The sequence below is a fragment of the Ascaphus truei genome, unplaced genomic scaffold (assembly GCF_040206685.1).
Source record: "Ascaphus truei isolate aAscTru1 unplaced genomic scaffold, aAscTru1.hap1 HAP1_SCAFFOLD_3189, whole genome shotgun sequence".
NCBI lineage: Eukaryota > Metazoa > Chordata > Amphibia > Anura > Ascaphidae > Ascaphus > Ascaphus truei.
This window is the reverse complement of record NW_027456168.1, coordinates 1-24,321: the sequence shown is the minus strand read 5'-3', so window position 1 is coordinate 24,321 and position 24,321 is coordinate 1. Positions and strand designations below refer to the sequence as shown.

At 48.6% G+C, this 24,321-nt stretch overlaps 1 protein-coding gene across 1 annotated transcript; it reads left to right on the top strand.

Moving 5' to 3' along the window:
• Window positions 1-8,688: 8,688 nt before the first annotated feature.
• LOC142483311 (transmembrane protein 178B-like) lies at window positions 8,689-23,523 on the top strand. The gene is made up of 5 exons (XM_075583411.1): window positions 8,689-8,758; window positions 9,609-10,140; window positions 20,546-20,659; window positions 21,113-21,250; window positions 22,236-23,523. Exons 2-5 carry the CDS (start codon window positions 9,678-9,680, stop codon window positions 22,478-22,480), a joined length of 960 nt encoding a protein of 319 aa, XP_075439526.1. The 5' UTR covers window positions 8,689-8,758; window positions 9,609-9,677; the 3' UTR covers window positions 22,481-23,523.
• The last annotated feature ends 798 nt before the right edge of the window (window positions 23,524-24,321 follow it).

The window sequence follows — 24,321 nt, the reverse complement described above, 5'->3', positions numbered from 1 at the left end:
GTAGTAGGAGGGGCATGTGAGGAGATGCATTGGGTAGTAGGAGGGGCATGTGAAGAGATAATTGGGTATAAGGAGGGGCATGTGAGGAGATGCATTGGGTAGTAGGAGGAGCATGTGAGGAGATGCGTTGGGTAGTATGTGGGTCATGTGAGGAGATGCGTTGGGTAGTAGGAGGAGCATGTGAGGAGATGCATTGGGTAGTAGGAGGGACATGTGAGGAGATGCGTTGGGTAGTAGGAGGGTCATGTGAGGAGTTGCGCTGGGTAGTAGGAGAGGCATGTGAGGAAATGCGTTGCGTAGTAGGAGGAGCATGTGAGGAGATGATTGGGTAGGAGGAGCATGTGAGGAGATACATTGGGTAGAAGAAGGAGGATGTGAGGAGATGCATCGGGTAGTAGGAGGGGCATGTGAGGAGATGCGTTGGATAGTAGGAGGAGGATGTGAGGAGATGCATTGGGTAGGAGGAGGAGGATGTGAGGAGATGCATTGGGTAGGAGGGGCATGTGAGGAGATGCATTGGGTAGTAGGAGGGGCATGTGAGGAGATGCATTGGGTAGTAGGAGGAGCATGTGAGGAGATGCATTGGGTAGTAGGAGGGGCATGTGAGGAGATGCATTGGGTAGTAGGAGGAGCATGTGAGGAGATGCATTGGGTAGAAGGAGGGGCATGTGAGGAGATGCATTGGGTAGTAGGAGGGGCATGTGAAGAGATGATTGGGTATAAGGAGGGGCATGTGAGGAGATGCATTGGGTAGTAGGAGGAGCATGTGAGGAGATGCATTGGGTAGTAGGAGGGGCATGTGAGGAGATGCATTGGGTAGTAGGAGGAGCATGTGAGGAGATGCATTGGGTAGTAGGAGGGACATGTGAGGAGATGCGTTGGGTAGTAGGAGGGTCATGTGAGGAGATGCGTTGGGCAGTAGGAGAGGCATGTGAGGAAATGCGTTGCGTAGTAGGAGGAGCATGTGAGAAGATAATTGGGTAGGAGGAGCATGTGAGGAGATGCATTGGGTAGAAGAAGGAGGATGTGAGGAGATGCATTGGGTAGTAGGAGGGGCATGTGAGGAGATGCGTTGGATAGTAGGAGGAGGATGTCAGGAGATGCATTGGGTAGGAGGAGGAGGATGTGAGGAGATGCATTGGGTAGAAGGAGGGGCATGTGAGGAGATGCATTGGGTAGTAGGAGGGGCATGTGAGGAGATGCATTGGGTAGTAGGAGGGGCATGTGAAGAGATGATTGGGTATAAGGAGGGGCATGTGAGGAGATGCATTGGGTAGTAGGAGGAGCATGTGAGGAGATGCATTGGGTAGTAGGAGGGGCATGTGAGGAGATGCATTGGGTAGTAGGAGGAGCATGTGAGGAGATGCATTGGGTAGTAGGAGGAGCATGTGAAGAGATGCATTGGGTAGTAGGAGGGGCATGTGAGGAGATGCGTTGCGTAGTAGGAGGAGCATGTGAGGAGATGATTGTGTAGTTGGAGGGGCATGTGAGAATATGCATTGGGTAGTAGGAGGGGCATGTGAGGAGATGCGTTGGATAGTAGGAGGAGGATGTGAGGAGATGCATTGGGTAGGAGGAGGAGGATGTGAGGAGATGCATTGGGTAGAAGGAGGGGCATGTGAGGAGATGCATTGGGTAGTAGGAGGGGCATGTGAGGAGATGCATTGGGTAGTAGGAGGGGCATGTGAAGAGATGATTGGGTATAAGGAGGGGCATGTGAGGAGATACATTGGGTAGTAGGAGGAGCATGTGAGGAGATGCATTGGGTAGTAGGAGGGGCATGTGAGGAGATGCATTGGGTAGTAGGAGGAACATGTGAGGAGATGCATTGGGTAGTAGGAGGAGCATGTGAAGAGATGCATTGGGTAGTAGGAGGGACATGTGAGGAGATGCGTTGGGTAGTAGGAGGGTCATGTGAGGAGATGCGTTGGGTAGTAGGAGAGGCATGTGAGGAGATGCGTTGCGTAGTAGGAGGAGCATGTGAGGAGATGATTGTGTAGTAGGAGGGGCATGTGAGAATATGCATTGGGTAGTAGGAGGAGCATGTGAGGAAATGCATTGGGCAGTAGGAGGTGCATGTGAGGAGATGCATTGGGTAGTAGGAGGGGCATGTGAGGAGATGATTGGGTAGAAAGAGGGGCATGTGAGGAGATGCATTGGGTAGTTGGAGGGGCATGTGAGGAGATGCGTTGGGTAGTAGGAGAGACATGTGAGGAGATGATTGATTAGTAGGAGGAGCATGTGAGGTGATGCGTTGGGTAGTAGGAAAAGCATGTGAGGAGATGCGTTGGGTAATAGGAGGGGTATGTGAGGAGATGCGTTGGGTAGTAGGAGGAGCAAGTGAGGAGATGCGTTGGGTAGTAGGAGGGGCATGAGAGGAGATGCGTTGGGTAGTAGGAGGGGTATGTGAGGAGATGCATTGGGTAGTAGGAGAAGCATGTGAGATGCGTTAGGTAGTAGGATTAGCATGTGAGGAGATGCGTTGGGTAGTAGGAGGGGCATGTGAAGAGATGCATTGGGTAGTAGGAGGGTCATGTGAGGAGATGCGTTGGGTAGTAGGAGAGGCATGTGAGGAGATGCGTTGCGTAGTAGGATGAGCATTTGAGTAGATGATTGTGGTGTAGGAGTTGGAGCATGTGAGGAGATGCATTGGGTAGTAGGAGAGGCATGTGAGGAGATGCATTGGGTAGTAGGAGGAGCATGTGAGAATATGCTTTGGGTAGTAGGAGGAGCATGTGAGGAGATGCATTGGGTAGTAGGAGGAGCATGTGAGAATATGCATTGGGTAGTAGGAGGAGCATGTGAGGAGATGCATTGGGTAGTAGGAGGGGCATGTGAGGAGATGCGTTGGGTAGCAGGAGGGGCATGTGAGGAGATGCATTGGGTAGTAGGAGGGGCATGTGAGGAGATGCATTGGGTAGTAGGAGGGGCATGTGAGGAGATGCATTGGGTAGTAGGAGGAGCATGTGAGGAGATGCATTGGATAGTAGGAGGGGCATGTGAGGAGTTGCATTCGGTAGTAGGCGGGGAATGTGAGGAGATGCATTGGGTAGTAGGAGGGGCATGTGAGGAGATGCATTGGGTAGTAGGAGGGGCATGTGATGAGATGCATTGGGTAGTAGGAGGAGCATGTGTGGAGATGCATTGGGTAGTAGGAGGGTCATGTGAGGAGATGCATTGGGTAGAAGGAGGAGCATGTGAGGAGATGCGTTGGGTAGTAGGAGGGACATGTGAGGAGATGCATTGGGTTATAGGAGGAGGATGTGAGGAGATGATTGGGTATAAGGAGGGGCATGTGAGGAGATGCATTGGGTAGTAGGAGGAGCATGTGAGGAGATACATTGGGTAGTTGGAGGAGCATGTGAGGAGATGCATTGGATAGAAGGAGGAGAATGTGAGGAGATGCATTGGGTAGTAGGAGGGGCATGTGAGGAGATGCATTAGGTAGTAGGAGGAGCATGTGAGGAGATGCATTGGGTAGTAGGAGGGGCATGTGAGGAGTTGCGTTGGGTAGTAGGAGTGGCATGTGAGGAGATGCATTGGGTAGTAAGAGTGGCATGTGAGGAGATGCGTTGGGTAATAGGAGGGGCATGTGAGGTGATGCATTGGGTAGTAGGAGGAGGATGTGAGGAGATGCATTGGATAGTAGGAGGAGGATGTGAGGAGATACATTGGGTAGTAGGAGGGGCATGTGATGAGATGCATTGGGTAGTAGGAGAGGCATGTGAAGAGATGGATTTGGATAGTAGGAGGAGCATGTGAGAATATGCATTGGGTAGTAGGAGGAGCATGTGAGGAGATGTGTTGCATAGTAGGAGGAGCATGTGAGGAGATGCATTGGGTAGTAGGAGGAGCATGTGAGAATATGCATTGGGTAGTAGGAGGAGCATGTGAGGAGATGCATTGGGTAGTAGGAGGGGCATGTGAGGAGATGCATTGGGTAGTAGGAGGGGCATGTGAGGAGATGCGTTGGGTAGTAGGAGGGGCATGTGAGGAGATGCATTGGGTAGTAGGAGGGGCATGTGAGGAGATGCATTGGGTAGTAGGAGGGGCATGTGAGGAGATGCATTGGGTAGTAGGAGCGGCATGTGAGGAGATGCATTGGGTAGTAGGAGGAGCATGTGAGGAGATGCATTGGATAGTAGGCGGGGCATGTGAGGAGTTGTATTGGGTAGTAGGCGGGGAATGTGAGGAGATGCATTGGGTAGTAGGAGGGGCATGTGAGGAGATGCATTGGGTAGTAGGAGGGGCATGTGAGGAGATGCATTGGGTAGTAGGAGGGGCATGTGAGGAGATGCATTGGGTAGTAGGAGGAGCATGTGAGGAGATGCATTGGGTAGTAGGAGGAGCATGTGAAGAGATGCATTGGGTAGTAGGAGGGACATGTGAGGAGATGCGTTGGGTAGTAGGAGGGTCATGTGAGGAGATGCATTGGGTAGTAGGAGAGGCATGTGAGGAGATGCGTTGCGTAGTAGGAGGAGCATGTGAGGAGATGATTGTGTAGTAGGAGGGGCATGTGAGAATATGCATTGGGTAGTAGGAGGAGCATGTGAGGAAATGCATTGGGCAGTAGGAGGTGCATGTGAGGAGATGATTGGGTAGAAAGAGGGGCATGTGAGGAGATGCATTGGGTAGTTGGAGGGGCATGTGAGGAGATGCGTTGGGTAGTAGGAGGATCATGTGAGGAGATGCATTGCGTAGTAGGTGGAGCGTGTGAAGAGATGCATTGGGTAGTAGGAGGAGCATGTGGGGAGATGCATTGGGTAGTAGGAGGAGGATGTGAGGAGTTGCATTGGGTAGTAGGAGGGGCATATGAGGAGATGCATTGGGTAGTAGGAGGGGCATGTGAGGAGATGCATTGGATAGTAGGAGGACATGTGAGGAGATGATTGGTTAGTAGGAGGAGCATGTGAGGAGATGCATTGGGTAGTAGGAGGGGCATGTGAGGAGATGATTGGGTAGATGGGGCATGCGAGGAGATGCATTGGGTAGTAGGAGGGGCATGTGAAGAGATGCATTGGGTAGTAGGAGTGGCGTGTGAGGAGGTGCATTGGGTAGTAGGAGGGGCTTGTGAGGAGATGCATTGGGTAGTAGGAGGGGCATGTGAGGAGATGCATTGGGTAGTAGGAGGGGCATGTGAGGAGATGCATTGGGTAGTAGGAGGGGCATGTCAGGAGATGCATTGGGTAGTAGGAGGGGCATGTGAGGAGAAGCATTGAGTAATAGGAGGGGCATGTGAGGAGATGATTGGGTAGTAGGAGGGGCATGTGAGGAGAAGCATTGGGTAGTAGGAGGAGCATGTGAGGAGATGCATTGGGTAGTAGGAGGAGCATGTGAGGAGATGCATTGGGTAGTAGGAGGGGCATGTGAGGAGATGCATTGGGTAGTAGGAGGAGCATGTGAGGAGATGCATTGGGTAGTAGGAGGGGCATGTGAGGAGATGCTTTGGGTAGTAGTAGGAGGATGTGAGGAGATGTATTGGGTAGTAGGAGAAGCATGTGAGGAGATGCGTTGGGTAGTTGGAGGAGCATGTGAGGAGATGCGTTGGATAGTAGGAGAAGCATGTGAGGAGATGCGTTGGGTAGTAGGGGGGCATGTGGGGAGATGCATTGGGTAGTATGAGGAGCATGTGAGGAGATGATTGGGTAGGAGGAGGAGCATGTGAGGAGATGCATTGGGTAGTAGATTAGGCATGTGAGGAGATGCATTGGGTAGTAGGAGGAGCATGTGAGGAGATGATTGGGTAGTAGTAGGAGCATGTGAGGAGATGCATTGGGTAGTAGGAGGGGCATGTGAGGAGATGCGTTGGATAGTAGGAGGACGATGTGAGGAGATGCATTGGGTAGGAGGAGGATGTGAGGAGATGCATTGGGTAGAAGGAGGGGCATGTCAGGAGATGCATTGGGTAGTAGGAGGGGCATGTGAGGAGATGCATTGGGTAGTAGGAGGGGCATGTGAAGAGATGATTGGGTATAAGGAGGGACATGTGAGGAGATGCATTGGGTAGTAGGAGGGGCATGTGAGGAGATGCATTGGATAGTAGGAGGAGCATGTGAGGAGATGATTGGTTAGAAGGAGGAGCATGTGAGGAGATGCATTGGGTAGTAGGAGGGTCATGTGAGGAGATGCATTGGGTAGTAGGAGAGGCATGTGAGGAGATGCGTTGCGTAGTAGGAGGAGCATGTGAGGAGATGATTGTGTAGTAGGAGGGGCATGTGAGAATATGCATTGGGTAGTAGGAGGAGCATGTGAGGAAATGCATTGGGCAGTAGGAGGTGCATGTGAGGAGATGATTGGGTAGAAAGAGGGGCATGTGAGGAGATGCATTGGGTAGTTGGAGGGGCATGTGAGGAGATGCGTTGGGTAGTAGGAGGATCATGTGAGGAGATGCATTGCGTAGTAGGTGGAGCGTGTGAAGAGATGCATTGGGTAGTAGGAGGAGCATGTGGGGAGATGCATTGGGTAGTAGGAGGAGGATGTGAGGAGTTGCATTGGGTAGTAGGAGGGGCATATGAGGAGATGCATTGGGTAGTAGGAGGGGCATGTGAGGAGATGCATTGGATAGTAGGAGGACATGTGAGGAGATGATTGGTTAGTAGGAGGAGCATGTGAGGAGATGCATTGGGTAGTAGGAGGGGCATGTGAGGAGATGATTGGGTAGATGGGGCATGCGAGGAGATGCATTGGGTAGTAGGAGGGGCATGTGAAGAGATGCATTGGGTAGTAGGAGTGGCGTGTGAGGAGGTGCATTGGGTAGTAGGAGGGGCTTGTGAGGAGATGCATTGGGTAGTAGGAGGGGCATGTGAGGAGATGCATTGGGTAGTAGGAGGGGCATGTGAGGAGATGCATTGGGTAGTAGGAGGGGCATGTCAGGAGATGCATTGGGTAGTAGGAGGGGCATGTGAGGAGAAGCATTGAGTAATAGGAGGGGCATGTGAGGAGATGATTGGGTAGTAGGAGGGGCATGTGAGGAGAAGCATTGGGTAGTAGGAGGAGCATGTGAGGAGATGCATTGGGTAGTAGGAGGAGCATGTGAGGAGATGCATTGGGTAGTAGGAGGGGCATGTGAGGAGATGCATTGGGTAGTAGGAGGAGCATGTGAGGAGATGCATTGGGTAGTAGGAGGGGCATGTGAGGAGATGCTTTGGGTAGTAGTAGGAGGATGTGAGGAGATGTATTGGGTAGTAGGAGAAGCATGTGAGGAGATGCGTTGGGTAGTTGGAGGAGCATGTGAGGAGATGCGTTGGATAGTAGGAGAAGCATGTGAGGAGATGCGTTGGGTAGTTGGAGGAGCATGTGAGGAGATGCGTTGGGTAGTAGGGGGGCATGTGGGGAGATGCATTGGGTAGTATGAGGAGCATGTGAGGAGATGATTGGGTAGGAGGAGGAGCATGTGAGGAGATGCATTGGGTAGTAGATTAGGCATGTGAGGAGATGCATTGGGTAGTAGGAGGAGCATGTGAGGAGATGATTGGGTAGTAGTAGGAGCATGTGAGGAGATGCATTGGGTAGTAGGAGGGGCATGTGAGGAGATGCGTTGGATAGTAGGAGGACGATGTGAGGAGATGCATTGGGTAGGAGGAGGATGTGAGGAGATGCATTGGGTAGAAGGAGGGGCATGTCAGGAGATGCATTGGGTAGTAGGAGGGGCATGTGAGGAGATGCATTGGGTAGTAGGAGGGGCATGTGAAGAGATGATTGGGTATAAGGAGGGACATGTGAGGAGATGCATTGGGTAGTAGGAGGGGCATGTGAGGAGATGCATTGGATAGTAGGAGGAGCATGTGAGGAGATGATTGGTTAGAAGGAGGAGCATGTGAGGAGATGCATTGGGTAGTAGGAGGGGCATGTGAGGAGATGCATTGGGTAGTAGGAGGGGCATGTGAGGAGATGATTGGGTAGAAGGAGGGGCATGCGAGAAGATGCATTGGGTAGTAGGAGGGGCATGTGAGGAGATGCATTGGGTAGTAGGAGTGGCATGTGAGGAGGTGCATTGGGTAGAAGGAGGGGCATGCGAGGAGATGCATTGGGTAGTAGGATGGGGCATGTGGGGAGATGCATTGGGTAGTAGGAGTGGCATGTGAGGAGGTGCATTGGGTAGTAGGAGGGGCATGTGAGGAGATGCATTGGGTAGTAGGAGGGGCATGTGAGGAGATGCATTCAGTAATAGGAGGGGCATGTGAGGAGATGATTGGGTAGTAGGAGGAGCATGTGAGGAGATGCATTGGGTAGTAGGAGGGGCATGTGAGGAGAAGCATTGATTAATAGGAGGGGCATGTGAGGAGATGATTGGGTAGTAGGAGGGGCATGTGAGGAGATGCATTGTGTAGTAGGAGAGGAATGTGAGGAGATGCATTGGGTAGTAGGAGGAGCATGTGAGTAGATGATTGGGTAGTAGGAGGGACATGTGAGGAGATGCATTGGGAAGTAGGAGGATCGTGTGAGGAGATGCATTGGGAAGTAGGAGGATTATGTGAGGAGATGCATTGTGTAGTAGGAGGGGAATGTGAGGATATACATTGGGTAGTAGGAGGGGCATGTGAGGAGATGCGTTGAGTAGTAGGAGGAGCATATGAGGAGATAATTGGTTAGTAGGAGGAGCATGTGAGGAGATGCATTGGGTAGTAGGAGGGGCATGTGAGGAGATGATTGGGTAGTAGGAGGGGCATGTGAGGAGATGCATTGGGTAGTAGGAGGGGCATGTGAGGAGATGCATTAGGTGGTGGGGGGAGCATATGAGACTTGGAGAGAAATTGAGGTAGGTAGAAAGAAGAGCATATAGAATAAATATATACTTATATATGAGTGCAAATAACTAATAGGAATTTGAGGTTTGCATATATCTGTTAGGATGGGTACATCTTGAGAGACTAGGATGTCTATGCATGGAAGACAGGAATGATGCAGATGGTTACATATAGGTGGTATATATGATTCATTCAGGGTGTAGAGGGGACAAAGGTACATGATGTTACAGATATTAGGAAGGTTGGTTAGATATAGAGGAGGGGTGGGATTTGGGTATTGGGGGCAGAGTAGCTGCAGGGGATGAATGAGTATATAAGACAGAGAGGCATTGGGTGGTGTTGGTAAATTATACAAATGAGGTGTTCAGTACATAGACCAGTGAGAAATAGGATATATACATTTGATATGTATAAATGGGCTGGGAGATTATATATATATATATATATATATATATATATATATATATATATATATATATATATATATATATATATATATATATATATATATATATATATATATATATATATATATATATATATATATATATATATATATATATATATATATATATATATATATATATATATATATATATATATATATATATATATATATATATATATATATATATATATATATATATATGAGGTTGGATTGTGGTTGATATACACACAGGGTATTTAGATGAGATATAGGGTGTTTAGATGAGATATAGGGTGTTTCGGATAGACATAGGGCAGTTAGGATATACAGTATATATAGGGCAGTTAGTATATATAGGGTACATAGGATCCCCAGCTGGCAGGGTTTGGCTGGCAGGCTCCTCCCTCCCCGGCCTCTCATTTCTCTCCCCCCAGAGAGAGCAGCGGATCTGCGGCTGATGCTGAGCCCGGTGTCCGGGGTGTGACCCCCCTCCGGTGGTCGCTATGAGGCTGCTGGCCGGTGCCGGGCTGTGCCTCGCCCTGGCCGCCCTGGCCCTCCTGGCCGTGGCCCTGTGCACCGATCACTGGTATGAGACGGACGCCCGGAGGCACCGGGACCGCTGCAGGAAACCGGGGGGCAAACGGAACGACCCCGGCTACATGTACACCCCCGGGCAGCACCTCCCCCTGCGGGGGGCGCACACCCGGACCACCCGGGGAGGGGAGCTGACACCCATGGGGGTCCGCCGGATCTCCAAACTGGGGGACCCTGTGATTCTTAATAAGGGGGACCCCCGCCTTACCGGGGCCCATGACCCCCCGCCGCCGCCACCGCCCCCCCTCTCCCGTCCCTACCTAGCGGTAGATTCGCACTGCAGCCGCCGCTTCAACTCCACCGTGTCCGGGCTGTGGAGGAGATGCCACCGGGAGGGGTTCGACAAGGACACGGAGCAGCTGATACTGAAAGGTCGGTGGGGTTCTCTGGGGTGCAATGGGGATGGGGGGTCTCTGGGGTGCAATGGGGGTGGGGGGTCTCTGGGGTGCAATGGGGGTGGGGGGTCTCTGGGGTGCAATGGGGGTGGGGGGTCTCTGGGGTGCAATGGGGGTGGGGGGTCTCTGGGGTGCAATGGGGGTGGGGGGTCTCTGGGGTGCAATGGGGGTGGGGGGTTCTCTGGGGTGCAATGGGGGTGGGGGGGTTCTCTGGGGTGCAATGGGGGTGGGGGGTTCTCTGGGGTGCAATGGGTGTGGGGAGTTCTCTGGGGTGCAATGGGGGTGGGGGGTTCTCTGGGGTGCAATGGGGGTGGGGGGTCTCTGGGGTGCAATGGGGGTGGGGGGTCTCTGGGGTGCAATGGGGGTGGGGGGTTCTCTGGGGTGCAATGGGGGTGGGGGGGTTCTCTGGGGTGCAATGGGGGTGGGGGGTTCTCTGGGGTGCAATGGGTGTGGGGAGTTCTCTGGGGTGCAATGGGGGTGGGGGGTTCTCTGGGGTGCAATGGGTGTGGGGAGTTCTCTGGGGTGCAATGGGGGTGGGGGAGTTCTCTGGGGTGCAATGGGGGTGGGGAGGTTCTCTGGGGTGCAATGGGGGTGGGGGATTCCTCTGGGGTGCAATTGGGGGTGGGGGTCTCTGGGGTGCAATGGGTGGGTCTCTGGGTGCAATGGGGGGGTCTCTGGGGTGCAATGGGGGTGATCTTCTGGGGTGCAATGGGGGTGATCCTCTGCGGTGCAATGGGGGTTGTCTCTGGGGTACAGTGTGTGTGGGGGGGTCTGGTTCATTGTAGGATCTAATTCTAAGGGAAGGGGGCCGAAATATAGACATGATTATTTTGGGAGGGGTATGTTAATAGCATGGGGGTGAGGGGCTGATCACAGTGAGGTGGAGATGTCTGATTATTATTTTGGGGTGGGCTGATGTTATGGGGGTGGGGGAGGATGTTGTTCATAGGATTTAATGGGAGTAGAGGGTCAGGGTGTGTTTATTTATTGGGGGTCTCTGACGGGTTTTTTTTTTTTTACCATTCATGGCTTAGATAATATCCAAAATATGTACTTATTATGGTGCTATAGGGTCCTGGTTGAGTGTTTTTTGATTCTGGGCTTTAGGTGTTAGTGAGGTGGAGGGGGGGTCTGGTTTTGGGGGGCCGGGGTCTGGTTGGCAGTGATGTATTAAGCATATTAACCATTCACTCTGGTCTGCCCTATTGCTGTTGGGGTGGTATGTGGGTCGGGGGTCCCCAGGGATCGCTGGGTAGCCAGGCTGAGAGACAATCTTATGTGGACTAATTGCAGATTCTGATACCTATGATATGACCAGCACTAGGTTTCCCCAGCCTCATTACCCAGCTCAGTAGCTGCCATGTCCAGCCAGAGCACCAACCACATCTCAGCCTACAGCAGCGAATGCATGAGTTACTGGTCAATTATATTCCTAACCACTGGCCCAACTATATTAATATTTTAGGAGAGAGATTCAAAAAATAAAAAATAGGAGAAATAGGGAAAGTAACAGAAAAACATTGTGAATAATAAGATTTCGTTTGGGCCAATATACTGTGTATAGTAGTCATGTTTACAGGTTTTTATTAAGTAATGAGCGGTTTGGGTTTTCTTTATAAAAGGTATGGCGCTAACGTCGTTTTTTTCTTATTTTCTTTCTTTTGTTTTTTTCTGCATTAATACACGGATGCTTGGCTTGGTTATTTTGGAGGAGGGAAGATTATTTATTCGTTTGAAGGCTTTATGCTGGGTTGTTGTCACTCTGAATTTGGGGTGTCACTGCGCCCCTAATTAGTTGGGTGTGTACGGCGTCATGGGGTTCGGTCCCAAGTATGAGAAGTTCAATATCGCATTATTTTTGTTGTACTTCCTATAAACTGCATCTGATGAACTGGAAAAAGGGGCAGCCCTATAATATACCTGTCCCATTATAAAGAGGGTGGGTGTGGGAGATTTGTGAGGACTGTACAGGAAAATCATCATCATCATCATCATCATCATTGTTCTTGATGATACAAATAGGCCCCCCTCTATCACTAAGTGTTTTATTGTAAATAGATAAACTCTCCTTGTATTTACCTGCATAGAGCCTCTTGTATGTAATAGGCACAGATGCCAGGTTTGTTGCCCTATATGATTTTACCCTTACAAAGATAGAACCACTCAACTGGTCCAACCAATAGAGGTAATAATATAGTACAGGGCAACGCAGCATCAAATGATGCCATGGGGGGTCACGTGATCCCGTGCGTCATTTGACGCTGGATATTGGGTAGGGGGGGCGAGCATAGGGGCTGGCAGGCAAGGGGGCGCAGCACAGAAAGTTTGCGTGCTCCTGATATATTAGATAATGAGCACAAATATGAGAGAGCCTTACTCTGTTTCACATCAGAGGAGGGGTGCATCACTGTGAACAATATACTGGAATGGAGAGTATGTATAGGGAACAGAGAGCCACACCAGCAAAGAAGTTCACTTTGGAGCACTCCTATGGCCTATACTAATACGTAGCTTTTATTTACACATCACAAACCAACAAATTGAAAAATAACGAACACGTTAAAAATAATACAAAGGAAGAGATATAGGTCGTGAGTGCTGCGCAGTGTGATAAGAAACAGAAGGGGTGTGTTACATTGAACACCCTAAATCTCTAATATTGTTTCCCTGTGTTGAGACATTCAAATATTATCTGCACTGCGAGAGTAGAGGACAGACGTCTAACCAGTGATGAGCAAAGAGATGAGAGAGAGAGAGAGAGTGAGAGTGAGTCAAGGTAGTGAATTAGCTATCAAACTAGCTGACTCTTATAATTGCTTGCGGTTAGCTCAAATCCCTCCTATAGGATCTCCCTCACCCCCCTCCATTCACAGCAACCTTGTGCATTGGTGTGTAATGTGTGTAATGTGTGTGATGATGGGTTATGATTAGGGATCCCAATTGTAGGTATTAACTGGAATCGCCCCACCCCCACCCTGGAAAAAAACACCACCGACAGATCATCTTGCACTTTTGATTAAAAAAAACAAAACACAAAGGAGCCCAAAGCTACAACCAATATGACAAAAATACACAGTGAAATACCTATATATATATCTTGAAAAAGGGGTCATTTAGTTTAACCCTTTGGCCAAAGCATTATAAGCCTGCGAGCCACTTCAAGGCATGACCAGATATCGCAGGTCCAAACACTAACTGATTAAAATTCTTATTTACCTGTATAATTACAGGAAGAATGATCTGCATTGGATCTGTCGCAACCAGCTGCATGAAAAGACCAGTACATATGGAAAGTGGGGAGGGGCGAGCTTAAAACCTGGGGAGGAGGGGTCACTAACCTCAAACAGCTGACACCAGCTGGACAAAGTTAATAAACACACAGATACCCAGTAAGCTCATAAACCCCCAAAATTGTGTGTGTGTGTGTGTATGCAAAAGGAGTGCTACTGAGCATGGCACTGTATACTACAAAAAAACAAAACACAAAGGGAGCCCAGAGATACATCCAATATGACAAAAAATACACGGTGAAATACTTTCGGATAAAACCCAGAAATTAAGCATACTTTCTAATTGAATTGTGGACCTCCTTGTAGTAACAGACTTCCAAATCAAAATAAATCTAATAGGCCAAGAAGGTCCAACGTTTCGGCTGCTACAATCGACCTTTATTAAGGTGAGCAGATCGGATACAAAGGCGACCCAATGGAATTATGGAAACTTAAAAGTGCCCAGATAAACACCGAATTCAAACGTGTGTCAATTTCTTGGCGTTGTTAACCCTGATAAACACAGAGTTTTTTTTAAACATATAAAATGAAAACACCAGGAGAAAAAAAACTAAACACACAAAACCGGAATTCCTACTTAGGATGCAGTGTGCTGCTGCCTATGGAAGCGACGCGTCTCTGTCCATGGTCCTGAAACCTCCGTCTGTTCCATTAACGTTCAAAGCAGATCAGCTGGAGGAACCATGGTCTACATTTACTGAACTTCGCAGTGCTTTAATGGTTAAAAAAAAAAGTGTTTGTTTTATTGCCGTATTTACTAAAAGTTTAACGCCTCAATAACGCAGTGATACGTATGGGCTTAATTTAGCGTCAGGATCTCTAATTAGCATCAAATTCGTATGTGTCGTCTAATATGTGCAAGTGTTCCATTTAGTGACCGTGTTACAAATGAGCATGCAAATGTATGCAAATGAAGAATTAGCTGCTAATTACCTTTGCACATGCTACATGGCGGTTTCACCAGAAAATCTGGCCAGTTTTGATCATCTACCCCAGGCTGATCTTGCATTTGTATTTAATCGCCACCACACAGGCAAGATAAGTAACTCTAGAATAGGTTCTAAACACGCGTAATATTAACAATGTTGAACTTATTAATATATTAACACCTTAGAAACTCACTTGGGCTACTAAAAGGATTAAAATGTGCAGATATAAATGTTATGTTTCCCCCCTCTGTGTTTTAAGTGGCCGGGTGTTAACATTGTATGTTAACCCCTTTTGGTGTGTGGAGGTGTTCCTTTGCAACTCGTTGGTAGCCTCCAGCATCAAAGGGGTTAAATAATTGTCTGCCTTTGGATTAACGCAGATTTGTATGAGTTAACACTGATTTGTATAACTGGCAATTGTTTTAAGCAGCAGTTCCCCCGTCTAACTGTAGCCCCCTCTTATTACCATGATGGGGAGAAGGGGGGGGGAGGGGACCAGAGATACAAATTCACTATTTTCAGCTCTGGAAACCCTCTGGCCCCCCGAGATACTTACGAGTATTCCTGCCCCCACCGGGGTAAACAATATGGAGGTTTAAATCCTCCCATGTTATGCGGGGTAATAGGAAACGACAATGTCACATGTTGCGCCTTGCTATTGGCTTACATGACGTAGGGGATTTAAATACCAGGAAGTACCTGTCGTTACTTTTAAGGGTATGTTTCTCGGGAAGCATGAGGTCCCCAGAGCTGAAGTTAAAGCGGTTCAGCTCTGGGGACCCTCTGCGTCCCACCCTGGACTGGTACTTAAACCAGGGGGCAAACTGCTGCTTTCAAGGGGCTATCCAAGTCATTCTGTATGCTTTCATTTTTTTTATTTTTTAATACACGATTGAAGCATGGGGTCTCCGGAGTTGAACCCTGTTAATTTCAGCTCCGGGGACCCCCTGCTTCATGAGATACTTAGCACCAAAGGGGGCGCCGGTAGCTATCTGCAGTTTTCTGCATTTTAAAGCTCCCACGTCATGCGAGCCAATAGGAAGCTGCACCGGGTGATGTCACGGCTTTCTATTGGCCCGCAGGCCGCGGGAGCTTTGAAAATCCGCCATAATGTGAACCCTGGAATACGAGCCGAAGCGGCTACCAGCGCCCCCTACGGAGGTAAGTATCTCCGGAAGCCGGGGGTCCCCTGAGCTGAAATGAATGGGGTTCAGCTCCAGAGACCCCCTGCTTCAATCATGTATGAAAAGAAATCCGGCATGAATTGCCGCTTTGATGCTTTTCTGGTATATGCCGATAAGATAATCGCAACCCACTTATGAATACGCAATTCTTAGTAAATATGGTGGAATTCCCTCTAAAATATTGTCGCACTCCCCATTTGTTTTGTAACGCAGCAGTATGGACCTTTTAGTAAATGTCGGCCTAAATCCAGGGAAGCTTGAGGAGTAACTGGATGAGGGACTCATCTGTCAGTGATAGCAGGTTAAAGCTTCACAGAAGTGCCGGATGTTCTAAGGATCTCTACCTCTGGGGATATTACTGGTCATTCATACTGAGAGCACTGAGAGCAGCGTGTGATCAGGACTTTCTTATATCTGAGGGGTATGAATCACTTGCAGGGTGAGGGCTTAAGTCCAGGATGAGGGATGATGTTTGTAAGTGACTAGCGATCCGCAAATGTACTTAGACGCAGAGCGGTATAAAAGAAATGAAGAAAGGTGATTTAAAGCCAGCAGACAAAATGTCTTCAACGTTACATTAAAATAAGAAAATGAACAGACTAGGTCAGACAAGGGCTCCTATCTGTGTCTGGCTCCCATCTATATGAGCACAAATACACAGACCAAAACCCTTATATACCTCTCTGCGGTCAATTGGATGCATTTGATTTAATCTCCTGGCTGCGAAACTCAGATCATACTGGTGCAATGAAATGAATTATATATCCGATGCTGGGAGCTTCTCATAGTTGTCTGCAAGCAAGTACTCTAGATGTTGGGTAGAGAGTGTCAGGTACTGTAGATGTTGGGTAGAGTGTCAGGTACTGTAGATGTTGGGTAGAGAGTGTCAGGTACTGTAGATGTTGGGTAGAGAGTGTCAGGTACTGTAGATGTTGTTAGGTAGAGAGTGTCCGGTACTGTAGATGTTAGGTAGAGAGTGTCAGGTACTCTAGATGTTGGGTAGAGTGTCAGGTACTGTAGGTGTTGGGTAGAGTGTCAGGTACTGTAGTGTAGATGTTGGGTAGAGTGTCAGGTACTGTAGATGTTGTTAGGTAGAGAGTGTCAGGTACTGTAGATGTTGGGTAGAGTGTCAGGTACTGTAGATGTTGGGTAGAGTATCAGGTACTGTAGATGTTAGTGTCAGGTACTGTAGATGTTGGGTAGAGAGTGTCAGGTACTGTAGATGTTAGGTAGAGAGTGTCAGGTACTGTAGATGTTAGGTAGAGAGTGTCAGGTACTGTAGATGTTGGGTAGAGTGTCAGGTACTGTAGGTGTTAGGTAGAGAGTGTCAGGTACTGTAGATGTTAGGTAGAGAGTGTCAGGTACTGTAGATGTTAGGTAGAGAGTGTCAGGTACTGTAGATGTTCGGTAGAGAGTGTCAGGTACTGTAGATGTTAGTGCCAGGTACTCTAGATGTTGGGTAGAGTGTCAGGTACTGTAGATGTTGGGTAGAGTGTGTCAGGTACTGTAGTGTAGATGTTGGGTAGAGTGTGTCAGGTACTGTAGATGTTAGGTAGAAAGTCTCAGGTACTGTAGATGTTGGGTAGAGTGTCTGGTACTGTAGATGTTAGGTAGAGAGTGTCAGGTACTGTAGATGTTGGGTAGAGTGTCGGGTACTGTAGATGTTAGGTAGAGAGTGTCAGGTACTGTAGATGTTGGGTAGAGAGTGTCAGGTACTGTAGATGTTAGGTAGAGAGTGTCAGGTACTGTAGATGTTGGGTAGAGAGTGTCAGGTACTGTAGTGTAGATGCTGGGTAGAGAGTGTCAGGTACTGTAGTGTAGATGTTGGGTAGAGTGTGTCAGGTACTGTAGATGTTGGGTAGAGAGTGTCAGGTACTGTAGTGTAGATGTTAGGTAGAGTGTCAGGTACTGTAGATGTTGGGTAGAGTGTGTCAGGTACTGTAGATGTTGGGTAGAGAGTGTCAGGTACTGTAGATGTTAGGTAGAGAGTGTCTCAGGTACTGTAGATGTTGGGTAGAGTGTCTCAGGTACTGTAGATGTTGGGTAGAGTGTCAGGTACTGTAGTGTAGATGTTGGGTAGAGTGTGTCAGGTACTGTAGATGTTGGGTAGAGTGTGTCAGGTACTGTAGTGTAGATGTTGGGTAGAGAGTGTCAGGTACTGTAGATGTTAGGTAGAGAGTGTCAGGTACTGTAGATGTTGGGTAGAGTATCTCAGGTACTGTAGATGTTGGGTAGAGTGTCAGGTACTGTAGTGTAGATGTTGGGTAGAGTGTGTCAGGTACTGTAGATGTTAGGTAGAGAGTGTCAGGTACTGTAGATGTTGGGTAGAGTGTCAGGTACTGTAGATGTTTGGTAGAGAGTGTCAGGTACTGTAGGTGTTGGGTATAGTGTGTCAGGTACTGTAGATGTTGGGTAGAGTGTGTCAGGTACTGTAGATGTTAGGTAGAGTGTCAGGTACTGTAGATGTTAGGTAGAGTGTCAGGTACTGTAGATGTTGGGTAGAGAGTGTCAGGTACTGTAGATGTTGGGTAGAGAGTGTCAGGTACTGTAGATGTTGGGTAGAGTGTGTCAGGTACTGTAGGTGTTGGGTAGAGTGTGTCAGGTACTGTAGATGTTGGGTAGAGTGTGTCAGGTACTGTAGGTGTTGGGTAGAGTGTCAGGTACTGTAGATGTTGGGTAGAGTGTGTCAGGTACTGTAGATGTTTGGTAGAGTGTCGGGTACTGTAGATGTTGGGTAGACTGTCAGGTACTGTAGTGTAGATGTTGGGTAGAGTGTGTCAGGTACTGTAGATGTTGGGTAGAGTGTGTCAGGTACTGTAGTGTAGATGTTGGGTAGAGTGTGTCAGGTACTGTAGGTGTTGGGTAGAGTGTGTCAGGTAATGTAGATGTTGGGTAGAGTGTCAGGTACTGTAGTGTAGATGTTGGGTAGAGTGTGTCAGGTACTGTAGTGTAGATGTTGGGTAGAGTGTGTCAGGTACTGTAGGTGTTGGGTAGAGTGTGTCAGGTACTGTAGTGTAGATGTTGGGTAGAGTGTGTCAGGTACTGTAGGTGTTGGGTAGAGTGTGTCAGGTACTGTAGATGTTGGGTAGAGTGTCAGGTACTGTAGTGTAGATGTTGGGTAGAGTGTGTCAGGTACTGTAGTGTAGATGTTGGGTAGAGTGTGTCAGGTACTGTAGGTGTTGGGTAGAGTGTGTCAGGTACTGTAGATGTTGGGTAGTGTGTGTCAGGTACTGTAGATGTTGGGTAGAGTGTGTCAGGTACTGTAGGTGTTGGGTAGAGAGTGTCAGGTACTGCAGTGTAGATGTTGGGTAGAGTGTGTCAGGTACTGTAGGTGTTGGGTAGAGTGTGTCAGGTACTGTAGGTGTTGGGTAGAGTGTGTCAGGTACTGTAGGTGTTGGGTAGAGAGTGTCAGGTACTGTAGTGTAGATGTTGGGTAGAGTGTGTCAGGTACTGTAGGTGTTGGGTAGAGTGTGTCAGGTACTGTAGGTGTTGGGTAGAGTGTGTCAGGTACTGTAGATGTTGGTTAGTGTGTCAGGTACTGTACTGCCAGCTTCTGATTTGTATAGTTCATAGAATGCTGCAGGAATAAGCTATAATCTTTTTTTTTTTCCCCCTATTCTCGTGCAGCACGAAAGCTGCCTTAAATCAGACATTTTAATGTTAAAAAAGGTGATGCTTTCATTTGTGTTCCATTCTAGCAATTAAATATACCAGCAAAGCTTTCCTACCCACGAGTAGATCCTTTAATCCACTGTAATCCACTACCCCCACTTTTTTTCACCCTAGTCCCATGATAAACATAAATTGTAGGCATGCCAAATTCTGCCCTGGCTCATCTGGAAACCTCCGCTTCTTCGTGCATCATTTAGAATATTAAACTATATAACGCCAAGAGGCAATGAGAATGACTTCTGCAACCTCACAGTATCTCTATACCAGGGGCGGCCAACTTAAGTCCTCAAAGGCCACCAACAGGTCAGGTTTTCAGGATATCCCTGCTTCAGCACGGGTGGGTCAGTCATGGAGCCTGCTTTAGCACATGTCAAAGACTGGGCCACTGATTGAGTCACCTGTGCTGAAGCAGGGATATCCTGAAAACCTAATCTGTTGGTGGCCCTTGAGGACGGGAGTGAGCACCCCTGATCTGTAACATGCTTCGATTATAGCGCGTCCACGCAGCTGGCTACATTTGTTTGTAATTAACTCTTTGAGTGACCTGTGATATAGCCATTGTGTCATAGTGTCAGGCACCCCAGGGGTCCCATGATATAATGGCTTTGGGATGGGCTTTTTTCGGCTAATTTTCAGGGTGAGATCCCGTTCTGCGTTCCTGTGCAGCGCAGAACGTGATGGAGCCAGCAGCGGAAAAGAGGAGGAGGTCTCAGTTCACGTCATCAGTGACACTGCAATCATGTGATCGCTCCGAGACCGCGTCGTGCCGGAGTGAGGCCAAGGGACTCTGGCGCGGCAGCCTCTCCGGCACTCAACGTGTTAAATAAGATGGTGCAAACTTAAGATTTTGTACCCAATGAACAACGAAAGGGCTGAAGGGGGAGCACAGTAATGACACTGCCTTTGAAGTGGGTGAATCCGGTTAACATTCCGGGGCCAGCTCTGGTCAAGTCACCCAATCTCCCTGCGCACCAAAAATAGATTGTAAGCTCTGCGGGGCAGGGGCACCTTTTCCCTGCAAGATTCTGTAAAAAATGTTTTTAAATAAAAGACAGGCTTAAATATTGAAACGACGATCACAGGAGGAATGAAAAAGGTCCGGGGTAAAACTCCCAGCTTTGGATACCGTCTCCTTTTGCTTTGTCATTCCATGTCCTTGGGTAGAGTAGTGGTTGAAATAATAGTCAGGTTGTGGGTTGATTTGTGTGTGCCAAGTAGATGCGGGCAGTTGTGTTGCCTCTGTGTGTCATATAATGGGTGGGGTAAAGTGTGTGATACTGAGGCAGGTTCTTTACATTGTGTTTCAGGAATCGTTGGGCGCTGCACCTCTATCAGATATCACTATACGTCGTCCTCTTTGCCTCTCAACTTGCCCATCAATGTCACCAAGACCATCCGCCAAGATGAGTGGCACGCACTGCGTAAGTCAAATCCCTACCTGCTACCCTGTCTCCTGCACACACCGCCCCATCTCATGTAGAGGAACCTATCACCATGGCGGAGGGACTTATCCCACATATGGGTGCCCGACTATGAACCTATTCTCTGTAGGTGTAACCCCGTCCTACTTTAGCCATTTCATAAATAAATAACCTCTCTCACCCTCAAGAATGAGTATCCACTGACCACATCATACGAGTTACCCTATATCAGGAGTGCCCAACTCCAGTCCTCAAGGGTCGCCAAGGGCCACCAATAGATCAGGTTTTAAGGCTATCCCGCTTCAGCGCAGGTGGCTCAGTCGTTGACTGAGGCACCTGTGCTGAAGCAGGGATATCCTGAAACCTGAACTGTTGGTGACCCTTGAGGACAGGAATTGACCACCCTCACCCTATATCTACCAGTCTCTCATTATCCGCCCCCCCCCCCTGCAGATCTGCGTCGGATGACTGCCGGCTTCATTGGTATGGCCGTCGCCATCATCCTCTTTGGGTGGTTGATCGGAGTGCTGGGCTGCTGTAAGCAGCACGACCTCATGCAGTATGTGGCGGGGCTGCTTTTCCTCATGGGAGGTAAGAGAAGGGTTCTTTGTTTCATGTGGGATCAGCTGGAATCGTCTAATTACCAGCCATTGACTGTCCTCACAAAGAGATCACACACCGAGCCACCTTTTCAGGCGGGAACCCATGTGAAAGGGTGAAATACAACAGCGTCCCCAATATTTCAGTCCCCTTATGGGATGGCAACCAGGGATTTCACTTTGAAACTGGACGTGCTCTCCTTATGATGCACAAATAGAACGATTTTTATTTTTATGGGGAATATAAAACATTTGTTTGACAATTAACAAACACTCCTACACTTAAAGCACTGGGAAATTAACTGTTAAGACTCAAATGCGCAGATAAATTTGAGGCCGGCACAGAGGCAGGATGGAAATGGATTAAGTTTGAGGCAATTGGAAACCTATTCAGCTACCATCTTTACCACAGAAATAATTGCCGGCATTGTTGAAAATAGTTACCCCTTATAAGATCGGGACACTGACGTGCTACAATATTGGAAAGAACAGATCTGTAGGGAGAGCCAGAGGGTCTCATTACTGGCAGCGATATTTGTCTTTATAATACGGGGACAGGTATAAGAGATGGGCTGCTGGGTTTAAATACAAATCTAAATATTTGGGATAGGCACAGGGGAAAAACACGGAATAATATAGCCATGGTTCAGTCCTTTTGCTGCCAGAGGGGGAAGGGAAAACGGAAAAGTGTCAGATTAGGAAGCAATGCAGTGGGATGCTATGTATTTACACGGGAGGCCAACTCCAGTCCTCGTGCCACCAACAGGTCTGGTTTTCAAGATATCCCTGCTTCAGCCTTTGATTGAGCCACCTGTGCTCAAGCAGGGATTGATTGAGCCACCTGTGCTGAAGCAGGGATATCCTGAAACCAGACCTGTTGGTGGCCCTTGAGGACTGGAGTTGGCCGCCCCTGGGGTAGAACATGACTAAGGAAGTATCTCTGTTGTCCATGTAGTGACCACTCTCTCTTCCCTCAGGAACCTGCTGTATTATCTCCCTCTGCACCTGTGTAGCCGGCATAAACTTCGAGTTATCACGTTATCCGCGCTACGTGTACGGTCTGCCCGAGGACATCAGCCACGGTTACGGCTGGTCAATGTTCTGTGCCTGGGGCGGTCTGGGACTCACCCTCCTCTCTGGATTCCTCTGCACTTTAGCCCCCTCACTCAGTGCTTCCCAATCTGCTGTCCACAAATCCCGGCAGGAGAACGGGGCTGTCTGACACCCCTCCCCCCCCCCTCCACCCCCCAGCGAGGACCGAAAGAGACAACCCCATCAAGCCAAAGATGGGACAAAATGACAGACTGGGGCGCTCTTGTCCTGCTAAGGAAGTTGTTCTGTTCAAGCTGTTTGTTTGGTCTGACCACGTGGTTACTTGTGAGAATTGCAGAGGTTTGTGCCTCATGTTATCAGTGGGAATTATTTGACAGTGTGACGGGAACATATGTTGCAAGGCAAGAGGAGAAGAAATAATAACGCGTTTGCTGCTGGAGAGACCTGGAGACGAAGACATTCGACCTTAAGAGACGTGTCCGATTCCGATGTTGCAGTTTATTATTGCTGGGCAATAGTAGGGTTAAGTAATCACTAAAACATATACAGCAAAGTGATCTAGGAGTTTCATGCTCCCTCTCTAGCAGCAATCCTACCCCAGCCTGCGATAATCAAACTTCTGTGCTCCTTGTACAAAGAGACACTTCTACCATTGTGGAGCTGCTGCCAATCGTTGGCTAAGGGTTCAGTATTTGGGCGTTTTGTATACATACATACACACATATATATGTATGATGGGGAACTGCTTTTACATGTTTTAATACTATCCACAAAGTCGCCTTACAGATCCATATAAAATTCCCCTTTCCAAGAATTTAGCACCTGCCCCCCCTGAGATTAGTGCCCTGGCACACAGCAGGCATTAGGTTACCATTAGACCCACACCCACCTCTCCCGCAATGCCTTAAACCAGGCAGCACAAGCCTGCGGCAGCTCAGCCTTCACCAGTGATCCACCAGTGGTGAAAAAGAGTTAAAGCAACAAGGCACGCGGGTCACCATTGAAGGGCCCCATTGCTTGAAATCCCCTTCGGGACAGGAATGTGCAGGGACGGGGTGGTCATAGCTCCCCTTCTGGAGGTGACATGTTGTAAATGTGGTTCCATCACAACTTATAAAAGCACATGATAAACGGAGGGGGTTTGTTGGTCTGTTACTCGTGACTCCAGTGGAAATAAAGCTGAAGTGGAAGCAAGACGAGTCGAGCATCTGGCTATGCATTGCTTCCAAGCCCGGAGGAGGCCTCCTTAGCCTCTGCAGGCACATGATCTAGTGTCGGAGATGTCACAGCATTGTAATGTAAATTAGCTGGGAATGAGTGTGCGTCCCCTGTACAAGTCTCAGGATGCTGGCACAGAGGGGAGCAGGGTGACAGCTGGTGTGAAAGATGGCACACGTGCATTCGGCCCAGGCAGGTACACGCTGCTAGTATTTATATGTAAGTGCGTACACGGCTGGGTCACTAAAACAGGTGGCAGAGAGCGAGTGATTTGAGTCTAAAATGCTCTAATGCTACATGGGAAATGTCCAGTTTCTAATCCATTGTAAATCTGTGTGAAATGAGAAATGATCCTACTTATACGATCCACCCGAGAAGCATGGAGGCAGTTAAAAAGTGGGGGGTGGATAGTGAAATATTTGGGATGCAAGAATTTACCACCGACTTGAGGCTGCAGCAGAGTCAGCGCCTGCATACAGTTATTCTAACGGCGGACGAATACAAGGTGGAGGTGTCCTCAGTACACACACATCTTCACCTTGTGTAAAGCAATGTCTGGAATCCATGGGAGTAGTGTGAATACCATGCAGGGCCGAGCCTGCTGCTCAACATGAACAGGCACAGGATAGAGCTTAGCCCAAGAGTCTTCTCTACAAGACATGAATAAAATACGGCTTTATAACACACCCTTCCCACAGCAGGGCTCTATGAGGACACAGTGTCACTCTAGTGAAAGTCTAAGGCTGAGTCCATGCTCCCTGCTTGCGCGCTGAGGCTCAGGGAAAGCGGGTG

Coding starts and splice junctions, on each gene's coding strand:
- LOC142483311 (XM_075583411.1), top strand. CDS start 9,678: ATGAGGCTGCTGGCCGGTGCCGGGCTGTGCCTCGCCCTGGCCGCCCTG. Junction 20,660..21,112: donor AGATGAGTGGCACGCACTGC/GTAAGTCAAATC, acceptor CCCCCCCTGCAG/ATCTGCGTCGGATGACTGCC. Junction 21,251..22,235: donor GCTGCTTTTCCTCATGGGAG/GTAAGAGAAGGG, acceptor CTCTTCCCTCAG/GAACCTGCTGTATTATCTCC.